This window comes from Bos indicus x Bos taurus, chromosome X (genome assembly GCF_003369695.1).
Source record: "Bos indicus x Bos taurus breed Angus x Brahman F1 hybrid chromosome X, Bos_hybrid_MaternalHap_v2.0, whole genome shotgun sequence".
Lineage (NCBI taxonomy): Eukaryota > Metazoa > Chordata > Mammalia > Artiodactyla > Bovidae > Bos > Bos indicus x Bos taurus.
Window position 1 is genome coordinate 19,840,530 of NC_040105.1, and position 12,859 is coordinate 19,853,388.

Below are 12,859 nucleotides of genomic sequence, written 5' to 3' on the forward strand. Positions count from 1 at the left end.
CTGTTGCAGGCCAGAGACTATGGCTGATGGGGCTGCAGCACTGAACTTGACAGATATGATTCCTGATCTCATGGAGCTTGCAGTCTAAGAAGCATTATGGAGTCAAGTCCCAAAACTCTTGGGAGGATCCCATCCTAAAAGTCAAAGGCCTGCTAGGATGTGTTATTGGAACGGTAACACCAAAATAAACCACCAGTTGATGAGCACATAATGTCTACAACATACCATGATGTCATAATTTGGGCAAAAGCTTGTGCTTTTCTGGCTTGGGGGGAGGGGCATGCAATGAGCAGAAAGTAAGGTAACAGGTGTTACAGGACTGTCTGCAGAGCCTTTGTATGAACCCCTAAGGCAGTGGGCAGAAGTTTTGTATAAGAAAAGCAGTCTCCTGGTTACCAGATGTAGCTGAATTCAGCTCCACTCCAAACTGTTGTATGACCTCCAGCAAAACTTAATCAGGTATAATAATAACATTGAAATATCAGTTGCCCTGCCCCGTGAAGAAAGCAGATTTTTATCACTTAAATTGTTAGTATGATCCAAGAAATCAAAGAACCAGTTATTAATCAGTCTTTCCAGTGAAATCAATAACCTCTGAGTTCATCTTGGGGAACCTGCTGAGACTGGGGCTTAATGAAAACACAAGAACGAACTAACCGGTGGTGGGGCTGGAGGGCAAAATACATGGGTGTACTTTTCATCAAAACACGCGAGGAAAAACCCTCTTGCCATATCTTGTGTGCTTGCTAATAAGCTTAATTTGAACACTTATTCACCTTTTTACAATTCTTAGCACCACAGAAAGGAGGTACTTTTCCTTCTTCCTTAAAAACAAGTTCCAGTCCAAACCATCAGCCTCTGTAGGTTGTCTTAATTGCTACTTTGCACCGCACTGGGCTATGACTCTGATTTTTGGCACATGCTGTCATACACAAAGTTCCGAAAATAAAATGCTCCAGGATATCCCCGGAACTCTTAGAAGGCTTTAAAAGGGGACTTGCACGCTGAAAGAATATCTTTGATGAAGACAATTCAGGCGAGCAGAATGCTTATGGCAAAAGAATTATATGATTCTTTGAGATCTTGAAGTGGGTCCGAAGAATCCTTGCCACCTAACTTATCATGGTTTGGGGGAGTTTGACAAGAATCCAGTTTTGATAAAGACAATTGTGTTTTCCTCCCCAAGTGACTATACATTTAAATAGCTAAAACATCTGTTCAGCAACATAGTAAAACATGTACACTCGGAACGCCTGAGAGAAGAGCCTGCCAAACGGTCGGTTGAGAGGGACTTTGCTGGGGGAGAGCACCAAGATAAAGCAACCACTGTTTGTTTTGTCTGGTCAGGGGGAAAGGCAAAGCAACCAATATTTTGGGTTTCATTTCATTTGTGAAGAATTATTTGAGAAAGGGTGGCAAGAGGACATTTCCTGACGGGATTTTTTTTTTTTAACCTGTCCATTAGTAGAAGAGCATGAGAACCTTGGATGTCAACGCCTAACAGACTCTTGAGACCAGCCACCAAACCACAAAAAGCGACTTTCTTCTTGACTGGCCTCTCTGTCTCTCCCGATGGAGGCAGAAACAGGGAGCAGCATGGAGATCGGAAAGACAGCCAACAGAGGCACTCGAATCGCCCTGGCCGTGTTCGTTGGTGGCACCCTGGTGCTGGGCATAGTCCTCTTTCTAGGTAAGTGGGGGCGCTGGAGGCCAGGGAACTGGGTGAGTGTGCAGTGGTTTCCTTGTGCTTAATTCTGGCAAACCTTGTCAGGATGCAGGTGGAGGGCTGTTTGCTTCTGTTAGTAGGTGCGTCCTTAGTTTCTATTAAATATGCAAATGAAAGGAAGCTTTTTCTTTAGGAAGGTAAATAAATAGGAATGCCCAAGTACCAAATACATAATCCAAAATGTGAAGTGGGTATAAAGTGGCTTTGAGTGGCTGGAGGACTTGGTTGCCTCAGGCAAACATTTTATTATGCATTATAGTTAGCAAAATGAGTGTGGACGAATTCATAGTCAGATACTTTCATTTATTTTGTGAGGAAAGACTTTACACTGTGATCAAACCATGCTGGAATTTCTTTCCATTTGATTTTTGTCAATGTTTGCCTGAATGACTCATGAAATTTAACTCAAAAAATACAAATCAGTCTTTAAAAATGCACCTTTAGTGGTATTCTTCAATTCCTTTCCAATCTAGTAACTCTGGTGGAATAAAATTTTAACTCTTTCTATTAGATTTAAAAGTTAATATGAAGGAAAACAGAGGTTTTCCTCCCAAGATTTGAAAGGTATTGCGATGCATTGATTTTAATGACTGTTGGTGAGAATGATGTTCCCAGAGAGTATATATGATGATAAAAACATATTCTTATGAGAAAGAAGGAAATATCTTAGAAAGGGGAGAGGGATGTTCTAAGATTTTAGGCATTCTGAATCTTTGCTCTCCTTTGTATTTTTCTCATGCGGCCTATACTATTTCATTAGCTTGAAAATTATGTAGGTCCAAGCCCTTTCCTGAGCAGAGTCTAGGTGCTGTTTGAAATGTAGCAAGCCTGGAAACAGACCTTGGCATATGCAGGATGCAGGCGGCCACGTTTATCTTGGCAGGGGAAAGCCAGTAATTAAACATTAAAAAGTTAGAGTTGTGTGGTTGAAAACTACTAAAATGAGCAAACCATCTTTCCATGTTTTCTGTGGCTGAAGATTTAGGGAATTAGATGGGCTTATCGCTGAATCTCCTATTCCTGCAACTGAACTTGAGGCTTTTGAAAAGTGTTGTGAGATTTCTTGGCGCTTGGGGTTTAGGCAAGTGTCCTATCCTGAAATTCACAACTGGGGGAAAAATGATAATGTCAAGGACTATGCACTAGGTGAGAAGTGACTACAAAGTTAGACTATCAGTGTTTTGCAAATACTCCCAAACTTACAAATCCAAGTGATTATTGTTTATGTAAAAATATGTTCTCTTTTTAATGATGTTACTGCTGCTTGAAGCTTCTTTGAAATTCCTCCCACTCTTATGGGAGTTCTGAGGCTGTAGCATATTATTAGAATATTCTTGATGGCAGCATTTTTTTTTTCCACACCATTCAGCTTGTGGGATATTAGTCCCCCAACCAGGGATCGAACCCAGGCCCTCTGCCATGCGGAGTCCTAACCATTAGAATTAGGGGATTCCAAATCTTTGTTCTTTGAGAGAAGACGATCCTTTGGGATCAGCTCTAAAGTTTTTCAAGCACAGTAAAATTCATCAAGCCAGTTGATGCTATTATGGGTAAGGAGGCCTACATAAAATAGAAAAAAATAACTTTCCAATGTGCCCGATAACTTGGCTCTCTCTCACTTAGAATCTTTAACAGAAGGTGTAATGATGTTAGAGAATAATTCTCCCTCAGTCTTCACTACTCCCAAGTGTGGTCCGTGGACCAGCAGCATCCGCATTACTTGGGAGCCAGAGCCCCACCCCAGACCTACTGATTCAGAACCTGCATTTTTCACAAGATTCCCAGATGATTCATTTTCAAATTAAAGTTTGAGAAGTATTGCTTCAGGTGGCCATGTCCATTTGGATGTATACATTCAGAGACATTTGCTTTTAAGTAGTTGCACGCTCTGAAATTTAAAAAGAAATGGTATTTTTGTCAAATTATATTTTTTCTTGTGGTGAGAACTTTTAAGATCTACTCTCTTATCAACTTCCAGATATACAATATAGTGTTACTATGGTCACCAGGCTATATGTTACCACATGACCTATTTATTTTATAACTGGAAGTTTGTATCTTGAAAGGAATAAGTCTTTAATTATTTTATTATATTTTTTCTAAAATAAAATAAGGTTAGTATCAAGAAGGTATTGTCCAGAATGTTAAAGTATTATTATTTACAATAAACTTTCTTTTTCCACATTAAAAAAAGACATGCTCATTAAAGAAAATTTGGTAAACATATAGTAATAGACTGAAGGGAAAAATTTATGGTTCAATCACCAAGGCATATTGAAATATTTCATGCTAATTGTTATGCTCCACATATATATTTTTACTTTTTTTGATTTCTAAAGAAATCAAAATATAACTTTAAGATACTTCTTTTCTTAAAAATAGGCCTGAGATGTTTGTTTCATAAGCAATTTTCTTGAATGTTTAATGTAACACAGGTAAAAAGACTGGAGGATGGCAGCAGAGAAAAGAACAAAGACAAAGCAGGCTCCTCTTAGAATGTGGGTTAATAAATAACACAAATTGCCACACTGGCAGGTGATGTATAGGTCTTCCATCTCTAGCAGAAACATAGGGATACTTTTCCTCTGCTGAGGATGCCTTGAAAGGGCTTGGCCTCCTTTCACCCTCTACCTTCCATCTCCCCACGGCCACATTTCCAAATGATTCCTTATTTCTGCTCACAGAGTACAGCAATAATGAATTCCCCACAATTTCCTTGGCTACCACAAATATTTTCAAAGTCTAAACTCATATCTGCTAACGTCCAGGTGCCACGTGAAGTTTATGAACAGGGCACCCCTCCAAACATTTGCTGAAAGTTGCCAGCCAGGTGGGGGAAATGAAGCCATTGGTGAAAAGCTACTTAGGTCTTGTAGGGTTTCTGTTTGGTTTTGTTTTGGTGGAAGTAGTTGGAAACTTGGTCCACCAAGCTGTATCTGTGTGGTAGCTGGGCTGGGCCTGGTGGGAGGTGGGTGTGGAGTACAGGACAGGCAGATAATGATTCTCTTGACCGAAAAAAAATCTCTGTTACTCTTCCTCCTTTTATGGGCTGTATCTGTATGAATGGTTTAGATAAGATGCAGAACTTTAAATGCCACATATGCTAGCTTTCTCCTTCAGCTCTGGATTTAGTCCAAATGACACAATCTATAACTTTCAATTTTCCCATCACTAAAATGAGAATGTAGTTGTAAACAAAAAGTGAAATGATTAGACTTAAACCACAGATAATCGGAGATAGAGACTTTAGGGATTATTTAACCAAATGGTTCTCAAACTTGAGTGTGCATCAGAATAACATGGAGGGCTTGTTAAAATGCAAATGGGACTTTTCTGGTGGACCAGAGGTTAAGAGTCTGCCTGCCAATGCAGGGGACACGGGTTTGATCCCTGGTCCAGAAAGATCTCAGATGCTGTGAGGCAACTAGGTCCCTGTGCCACAACTATTGAAGCCCATACACCTAGAGACTGTGCCACTCAACAAGAGAAGCCACTGCAATGAGAAGACCATGCACCACAACTTGAGAGTAGCCCCCACTCACTGCAACTCTCTAGAGAAAGCCCATGCAAAGCACTGAAGACCCGGTAAAGCCATAAGCAAATAGATAGACTAAAATTAAATAAATAAAAGGAGGATGGTTGGGCCCCAACCCCAGAGTTTGTGAGTCTGAAGGTCAGGGTAGGGCTTGGTCATCTGCATTTCTCATTAGCTCCCAGGTGATGTTGCTGTGCTGCCTTTGCCCCTGGGACCCCACTCTAAGAAGCATGGGTCTAGTTGTGCCCACTTGTCTTCACGTTCAAGCAAACCAAGTTTGGGAGCAACCAAGAGTCTCACCAAGGTTGCTTAGCTAGTGACCAGAGTCTGGTTCTGTGACAATGAGCCAAGTGGATTTTTGAATGTGGTGTCAATACAGGGAAGGATGAATAGATATCAAATGTCTCACAAGTGTGCCTCACAGTGGGTTACCTGTTGGTGGTCTGCTGCAAGCCAGTCATTTATTTTGGTCTGTTTTTTCAGTGAGTCAAGGTTTCTTAAGTCTCCATGCTAAACCAGAGTACTGCCTGAAGCCAGAATGCATCGAAGCTGGTAAGTCAGTTTTCCACCCTGTGTCAAGTTATAATTATGGTACCTTGGGGAATGGAAGAGAAAACAGGTGGTATTTTTAGTATTTTGCTTGTTTGAGGTTTACCAAGTATGAAATGCAATTCTGATGAAATTTTAACTTTACTTTCAAGTCTTGGTGTGAAGTTGTGGAACATAGGTTTCCTGTTCTTTTTTTTTTTTCTTGCAATAAAACAGCTGTGCAGTATTCCAAGTCATTATAAGGAAATCAGAAAGGGGTGTGGAAGACTGAATGGCCTTTCTTAAAACCTGAAGACAGAGACTATCGACATTCCTATTACCTTAGCTGGATGTGGGCTGTAAAAAAATACAGAGAATCAAGGAAATACTTAGATTTTTGGCAGCGGCATTGATTAAAATGGAAAAGACATAGGTAAAAGGGCTTTTAAACTCTGAGGATTTATACAAAGATACTAGGTTAGATATATATGTTATTACAGTCCTTTTTAAAAACTTTTAAAACTGAAGTTTAGGTGAATTGCAATGTGTTAATTACTGCTGTACAGCAACTCAGTTATACTATACACACACACACACACACACACACACACACACACATACACTATATATAGTGTGTATATATATATATATATATATACACACTATACTATACACTACACACACACACACACACACACACAATATAGAGATGGCTGGATGGCATCACTGACTTGATGGATATGAGTCTGGGTGAACTCTGGGAGTTGGTGATGGACAGGGAGGCCTGGCGTGCTGCGATTCATGGGGTGGCAAAGAGTCGGACACGACTGAGCTAAACTGATATATATGTACATTCTTTTCCATCATAGTTTATCACAGTCTTCCCTGGGGGTTCAATTGGTAAAGAATCTGCCTGCAATGCAGGAGACCACCTGCAGTTAAAGAGACCTGAGTTGGATCCTTGGGTTGGGAAGATCCCCGGGAGAAGGAAATGGCAAGCAAGCCTAGTATCCTTACCTAGGAAGTCCCAGGGATAGAGGAGCCTGGCAGGTTACAGCCCATGGGGTCACAAGAGTTGGACACAATTTAGCAACTAAACCACCACCATCACTGAATTTAGTTCCCTGTGCTATACAGTAGGACCCTGTTAACCATCCTGTATGTAAAATAGTTTACATCTGCTAATCCCACACTCCTTGACAACCACCAGTATATTCTTTTTTTTTTTTTTTTGGCTCATTCTTAAGTTAAACACACACACACACATTTTAACCAGGCAATATGTTCTGTGACTTACATGTACCATCTCATAAAATCTTCATAAGAACCCCATGAAGTTGGTGCTATCACCTGGCCCAACTGCAGATGAGGAAATGTAGGCTTCCAAAAGCTAAATAGCTTGCTAAGGGTCACAATCTGAGTTAGCGACAGGGCTGGGCTTCAAGTTCATGTCTGGCTCCTGTCCATCTGTGCCCGTGCGCTAGAGGCCATGCCAGGTAACTTTCTTGGATCCTAGTCCTGTCTTGCTCTGTTTTTTCATAACATTAGACCTACTGGAGTCTAGTGACTAGACAACTGTTGCAGCTTTTTTATCTTATCCCAGAAAGGGTGAAAAAAAAGTGCAAATTCCCAGATCCTTTCTTGTTCCCAGCAGAGCAGATGACCCAGGGTTTTCTCCAGTGGAGCGAGGGTGACCTGGAGTAGGGTGAAGGACCAGGTAGGATTATCAGAGGACAGCTTTTAGACCTGACGTCCCTTTGTGCTTTGGCTAGGGAACGGGTCTCACAGATGTGTGAAATTTACATTTTTGAACTCAAACTTTCAATTTGAGTTTACTTGAGTTTTTGTATAGAGTACCAGTTATTTCATGAGTTTTGTCTCTACTACAAATCACAATAATGAAAAAGTAAAGCCTGAAGAATGAAACTGATCCGGTTGCTTCCTGACAGCTTGTTTCCCTTGCTAGCTGTTTTTAGTGTAAGCCTTACTGTGTGCGCGTGCCTGCCTCGGCGCCGCGTGCGTGCGTCACGCGCCTGCCTCGGCGCCGCGTGCGTGCGTCATGTGCGTCACGTGCGTGCCTCAGCACCGCGTGCGTGCGTCACGCGCCTGCCTCGGCGCCCTGTGCGTGCGTCACGTGCCTGCCTCGGCGCCGTGTGCGTCACGTGCGTGCCTCAGCGCAGCGTGCGTGCATCACGTGCCTGCCTCGGTGCTCTGTGCGTCACGTGCGTGCCTCAGTGCCGCGTGCGTGCATCACGTGCCTGCCTCGGCGCCGTGTGCGTCACGTGTGTGCCTCAGCGCTGTGTGCGTCACGTGCGTCACGTGCGTGCCTCAGCGCTGTGTGCGTCACGTGCGTCACGTGCGTGCCTCGGCGCCGTGTACGTCACGTGCGTGCCTCGGTGCCGGGTGCGTCACGTGCGTGCTTTGGTGCCGGGTGTGTCACGTGCGTGCTTCGGTGCCAGGTGCGTCACGTGCGTGCCTCGGCGCCGTGTGCGTCACGTGCATCACGTGCGTGCCTCGGCGTCGTGTGCGTCACGTGCGTCAAGTGCGTGCCTCGGTGCCGGGTGCGTCACGTGTGTGCCTCGGCACAGCGTGCGTGCATCACGTGCCTGCCTCGGTGCCCTGTGCATCACGTGCGTGCCTCAGCGCCGCGTGCGTGCATCACATGCCGGCCTCAGCGCCGTGTGCGTCATGTGCATCACGTGCGTGCCTCGGCGCCGTGTGCGTCACGTGCGTGCTTTGGTGCCGGGTGCGTCACGTGCGTGCCTCTGCGCCGTGTGCGTCACGTGCGTGCCTTGGCGATGTGTGCGTCACGTGCGTCATGTGCGTGCCTCGGCGCCGTGTGCGTCCAGTGCATCACGTGCGTGCCTCGGCGCCGTGTGCGTCACGTGCGTGCCTCGGCGCCGGGTGCGTCACGTGCGTGCCTCAGCGCCGTTTGCGTCACGTGCGTCAGGTGCGTGCTTCGGCACCGTGTGCGTCACGTGGGTCACGTGCGTGCCTCGGCGCCGGGTGCGTCAGATGCGTGCCTCGGCGCCGTGTGCATCACGTGAGTGCCTCGGCGCAGTGTGCGTCGTGTGCGTCACGTGCGTGCCTCGGCGCCGTGCGTTGTGTGCGTGCCTCGATGCCGGGTGCGTCACGTGCATGCCTCGGCGCCGTGTGCGTCACGTGCGTGCCTCGGCGCCGTGTGCGTCACGTGCGTCACGTGCATGCCTCGGTGCCGTGTGTGTCCCGTGCGTCACGTGTGTGCCTCGGCGCAGCGTGCGTGCATCACGTGCCTGCCTCGGCGCCGTGTGTGTCACGTGCGTGCTTTGGTGCCGGGTGCGTCACGTGCGTGCCTCTGCGCCGTGTGCGTCACGTGCGTCATGTGCCTGCCTCGGCGCCGTGTGCGTCACATGCGTGCCTCGGTGCCATGTGCGTCACGTGCGTGCTTCGGTGCCGTGTGCGTCCCATGCATCACGTGCGTGCCTCGGCGCCGTGTGCGTCACGTGCGTGCCTCGGCGCCGTGTGCGTCATGTGCATCACGTGCCTACCTCGGCACCGTGTGCGTCACGTGCGTCACGTGCGTGCCTCGGCGTCACGTGCGTCACGTGCGGGCCTCGGTGCCGGGTGCGTCACGTGCGTGCCTCGGCGCCGTGTGCGTCACGTGCGTCACGTGCGTGCCTCGGCGCCGGGTGCATCACGTGTGTTCCTCGGCGCCGGGTGCGTCACGTGCGTGCTTCGGTGCCATGTGCGTCCCATGCATCACGTGCGTGCCTCGGCGCTGTGTGCGTCACGTGTGTGCCTCGGCGCCGTGTGCGTCATGTGCATCACGTGCCTACCTCGGCACCGTGTGCGTCACGTGCGTCACGTGCATGCCTCGGCGCTGTGTGCGTCACGTGCGTGCTTCGGTGCCGGGTGCGTCACGTCCGTGCCTCTGTGCCGTGTGCGTCACGTGCGTGCCTTGGCGCTGTGTGCGTCATGTGCGTCACGTGCCTGCCTCGGCGCCGTGTGCGTCATGTGCGTCACGTGCCTGCCTCGGCGCCGTGTGCGTCATGTGCGTCACGTGCCTGCCTCGGCGCCGTGTGCGTCACGTGCGTCACGTTCATGCCTCGGCGCCATGTGCGTCACGTGCGTGCCTCGGTGCCGTGTGCGTCACGTGCGTGCTTTGGCGCCGCATGCGTCACGTGCGTGCCTCGGCGCTGTGGGCATCACGTGCGTGCCTCTGCGCCTGGTGCGTCACGTGCGTGCCTCGGCGCCGTGTGCGTCACGTGCGTCACGTGCGTGCCTCGGCGCCGTGTGCGTCACGTGCGTCACGTGCGTGCCTCGGCGCCGTGTGCGTCACGTGCGTCACGTGCGTGCCTCGGCGCCGGCTGCATCACGTGCGTTCCTCGGCGCCGGGTGCGTCACGTGCGTGCCTCGGCGCCGTGTGCGTCACGTGCATCACGTGCGTGCCTCGGCGCCATGTGCGTCACGTGCGTGCCTCGCCGCCGGGTGCGTCACGTGCGTGCCTCGGCGCCGGGTGCGTCACGTGCGTGCCTCGGCGCCGGGTGCGTCACGTGCGTGCCTCGGCGCCGGGTGCGTCACGTGCGTCACGTGCGTGCCTCGGCGCAGGGTGAGTCCTGTGCGTGCCTCGGCGCCGTGTGCGTCACGTGCGTGCCTCGGCACCGTTTGCGTCACGTGCGTCACGTGCGTGCCTCGGCGCCGGGTGCGTCACGTGCGTGCCTCGGCACCGTTTGCGTCACGTGCGTCACATGCGTGCCTCGGCGCCGGGTGCGTCACTTGCGTGCCTCGGCGCCGTGTGCGTCCCATGCGTCACGTGCCTGCCTCTGCGCCGGGTGCGTCACGTGCGTGCCTCGGCGCCGTGTGCGTCACGTGCGTCACGTGCGTCACGTGCGTGCCTCGGCGCAGGGTGAGTCCTGTGCGTGCCTCGGCGCCGTGTGCGTCACGTGCGTGCCTCAGTGCCATGTGCGTCACGTGCGTCACGTTCCTGCCTCGGCGCTGGGCGGGTCATGTGCATGCCTCGGTGCCGTGTGCGTCACGTGCGTGCTTCGGTACCGTGTGCGTCATGTGCCTCACGTGCCTGCCTCGGCGCCGGGTGCGTCACTTGCGTACCTCGGCGCCGGGTGCGTCACGTGCGTGCCTCAGCGCCGAGTGCGTCACGTGCGTCACGTGCGTGCCTCGGTGCCGTGTGCGTCACGTGCGTGCTTTAGCGCCGTGTGCGTCACGTGCGTGCCTCGGCGCTGTGTGCGTCACGTGCGTGCCTCTGCGCCGGGCGCGTCACGTGCGTGCCTTGGCGCCGTGTGCGTCACGTGCGTCACGTGCGTGCCTCGGCGCTGTGTGCGTCACGTGCGTCACGTGCGTGCCTCGGCGCCGGGTGCATCACGTGCGTTCCTCGGCGCCGGGTGCGTCACGTGCGTGCCTCGGCGCCGTGTGCGTCACGTGCGTCACGTGCGTGCCTCGGCGCCATGTGCGTCACGTGCGTGCCTCGCCGCCGGGTGCGTCACCTGCGTGCCTCGGCGCCGGGTGCGTCACGTGCGTGCCTCGGCGCCGGGTGCGTCACGTGCGTGCCTCGGCGCCGAGTGAGTCACGTGCGTCACGTGCGTGCCTCGGTGCCGTGTGCGTCACGTGCGTGCTTTAGCGCCGTGTGCGTCACGTGCGTGCCTCGGCGCTGTGTGCGTCACGTGCGTGCCTCTGCGCCGGGCGCGTCACGTGCGTGCCTTGGCGCCGTGTGCGTCACGTGCGTCACGTGCGTGCCTCGGCGCTGTGTGCGTCACGTGCGTCACGTGCGTGCCTCGGCGCCGGGTGCATCACGTGCGTTCCTCGGCGCCGGGTGCGTCACATGCGTGCCTCGGCGCCGTGTGCGTCACGTGCGTCACGTGCGTGCCTCGGCGCCATGTGCGTCACGTGCGTGCCTCGCCGCCGGGTGCGTCACCAGCGTGCCTCGGCGCCGGGTGCGTCACGTGCGTGCCTCGCCGCCGAGTGCGTCACGTGCGTGCCTCTGCGCCGGGTGCGTCACGTGCGTGCCTCGGCGCCGTGTACGTCACGTGCGTCACGTGCGTGCCTTGGCGCCGTGTGCATCACGTGCGTCACGTGCGTCACGTGCGTGCCTCGGCGCCGTGTGCGTCCCGTGCGTCACGTGCCTGCCTCTGCGCCGGGTGTGTCACGTGCGTGCCTCGGCGCCGTGTACGTCACGTGCGTCACGTGCGTGCCTCGGCGCAGTGTGCGTCACGTGCGTCACGTGCGTGCCTCGGCGCCGTGTGCGTCACGTGCGTCACGTGCGTGCCTCGGCGCCGGGTGCGTCACGTGCGTGCCTCGGCGCCGGGTGTGTCACGTGCGTGCCTCGGCGCCGGGTGCGTCACGTGCGTCACGTGCGTGCCTCGGTGCCGTGTGCGTCCCGTGCATCACGTGCGTGCCTCGGCGCCGGGTGCGTCACATGCGTGCCTCGGCGCCGGGCGCGTCACGTGCGTGCCTCGGCGCCGTGTGCGTCCCGTGCGTCACGTGCGTGCCTCTGCGCCGGGTGCATCACGTGCGTGCCTCGGCGCCGTGTGCGTCACGTGCGTCACGTGCGTCACGTGCGTGCCTCGGCGCCGTGTGCGTCACGTGCGTCACGTGCGTGCCTCGGCGCAGTGTGCGTCACGTGCGTCACGTGCGTGCCTCGGCGCCGGGTGTGTCACGTGCGTGCCTCGGCGCCGGGTGCGTCACGTGCGTCACGTGCGTGCCTCGGTGCCGTGTGCGTCCCGTGCATCACGTGCGTGCCTCGGCGCCGGGTGCGTCACATGCGTGCCTCGGCGCCGGGCGCGTCACGTGCGTGCCTCGGCGCCGTGTGCGTCCCGAGCGTCACGTGCGTGCCTCTGCGCCGGGTGCGTCACGTGCGTGCCTCGGTGCCGCGTGCGTGCGTCACGTGCCCTCCTCAGCGCCGCGTGCGTGCATTACGTGCCTGCCTCGGTGCCGTTTGCGTCACGTGCGTGCCTCGTTGCTGCGTTCGTGCATTACGTGCCCGCCTCGGTGCCGTTTGCATCACGTGCGTGTCTCGGCGCCGCGTGCGTGCATCACGTGCATGCCTCGCTGCCGTGTGCATCACGTGCTCACGTGCG

The 12,859-nt window shown here is 52.9% G+C and overlaps 1 protein-coding gene across 1 annotated transcript in view; it reads left to right on the top strand.

The window, feature by feature from the left end:
• Positions 1-1,007: 1,007 nt before the first annotated feature.
• Positions 1,008-12,859, top strand: part of PHEX (phosphate regulating endopeptidase homolog X-linked) — a 208,832-nt gene continuing 196,980 nt past the window's right edge. The window contains exons 1-2 of the mRNA XM_027534507.1: positions 1,008-1,690; positions 5,745-5,813. Of these exons, the coding sequence (XP_027390308.1) occupies positions 1,573-1,690; positions 5,745-5,813 (187 nt within the window). The 5' untranslated portion in view covers positions 1,008-1,572. The remainder of the gene's footprint in view (positions 1,691-5,744; positions 5,814-12,859) is intronic.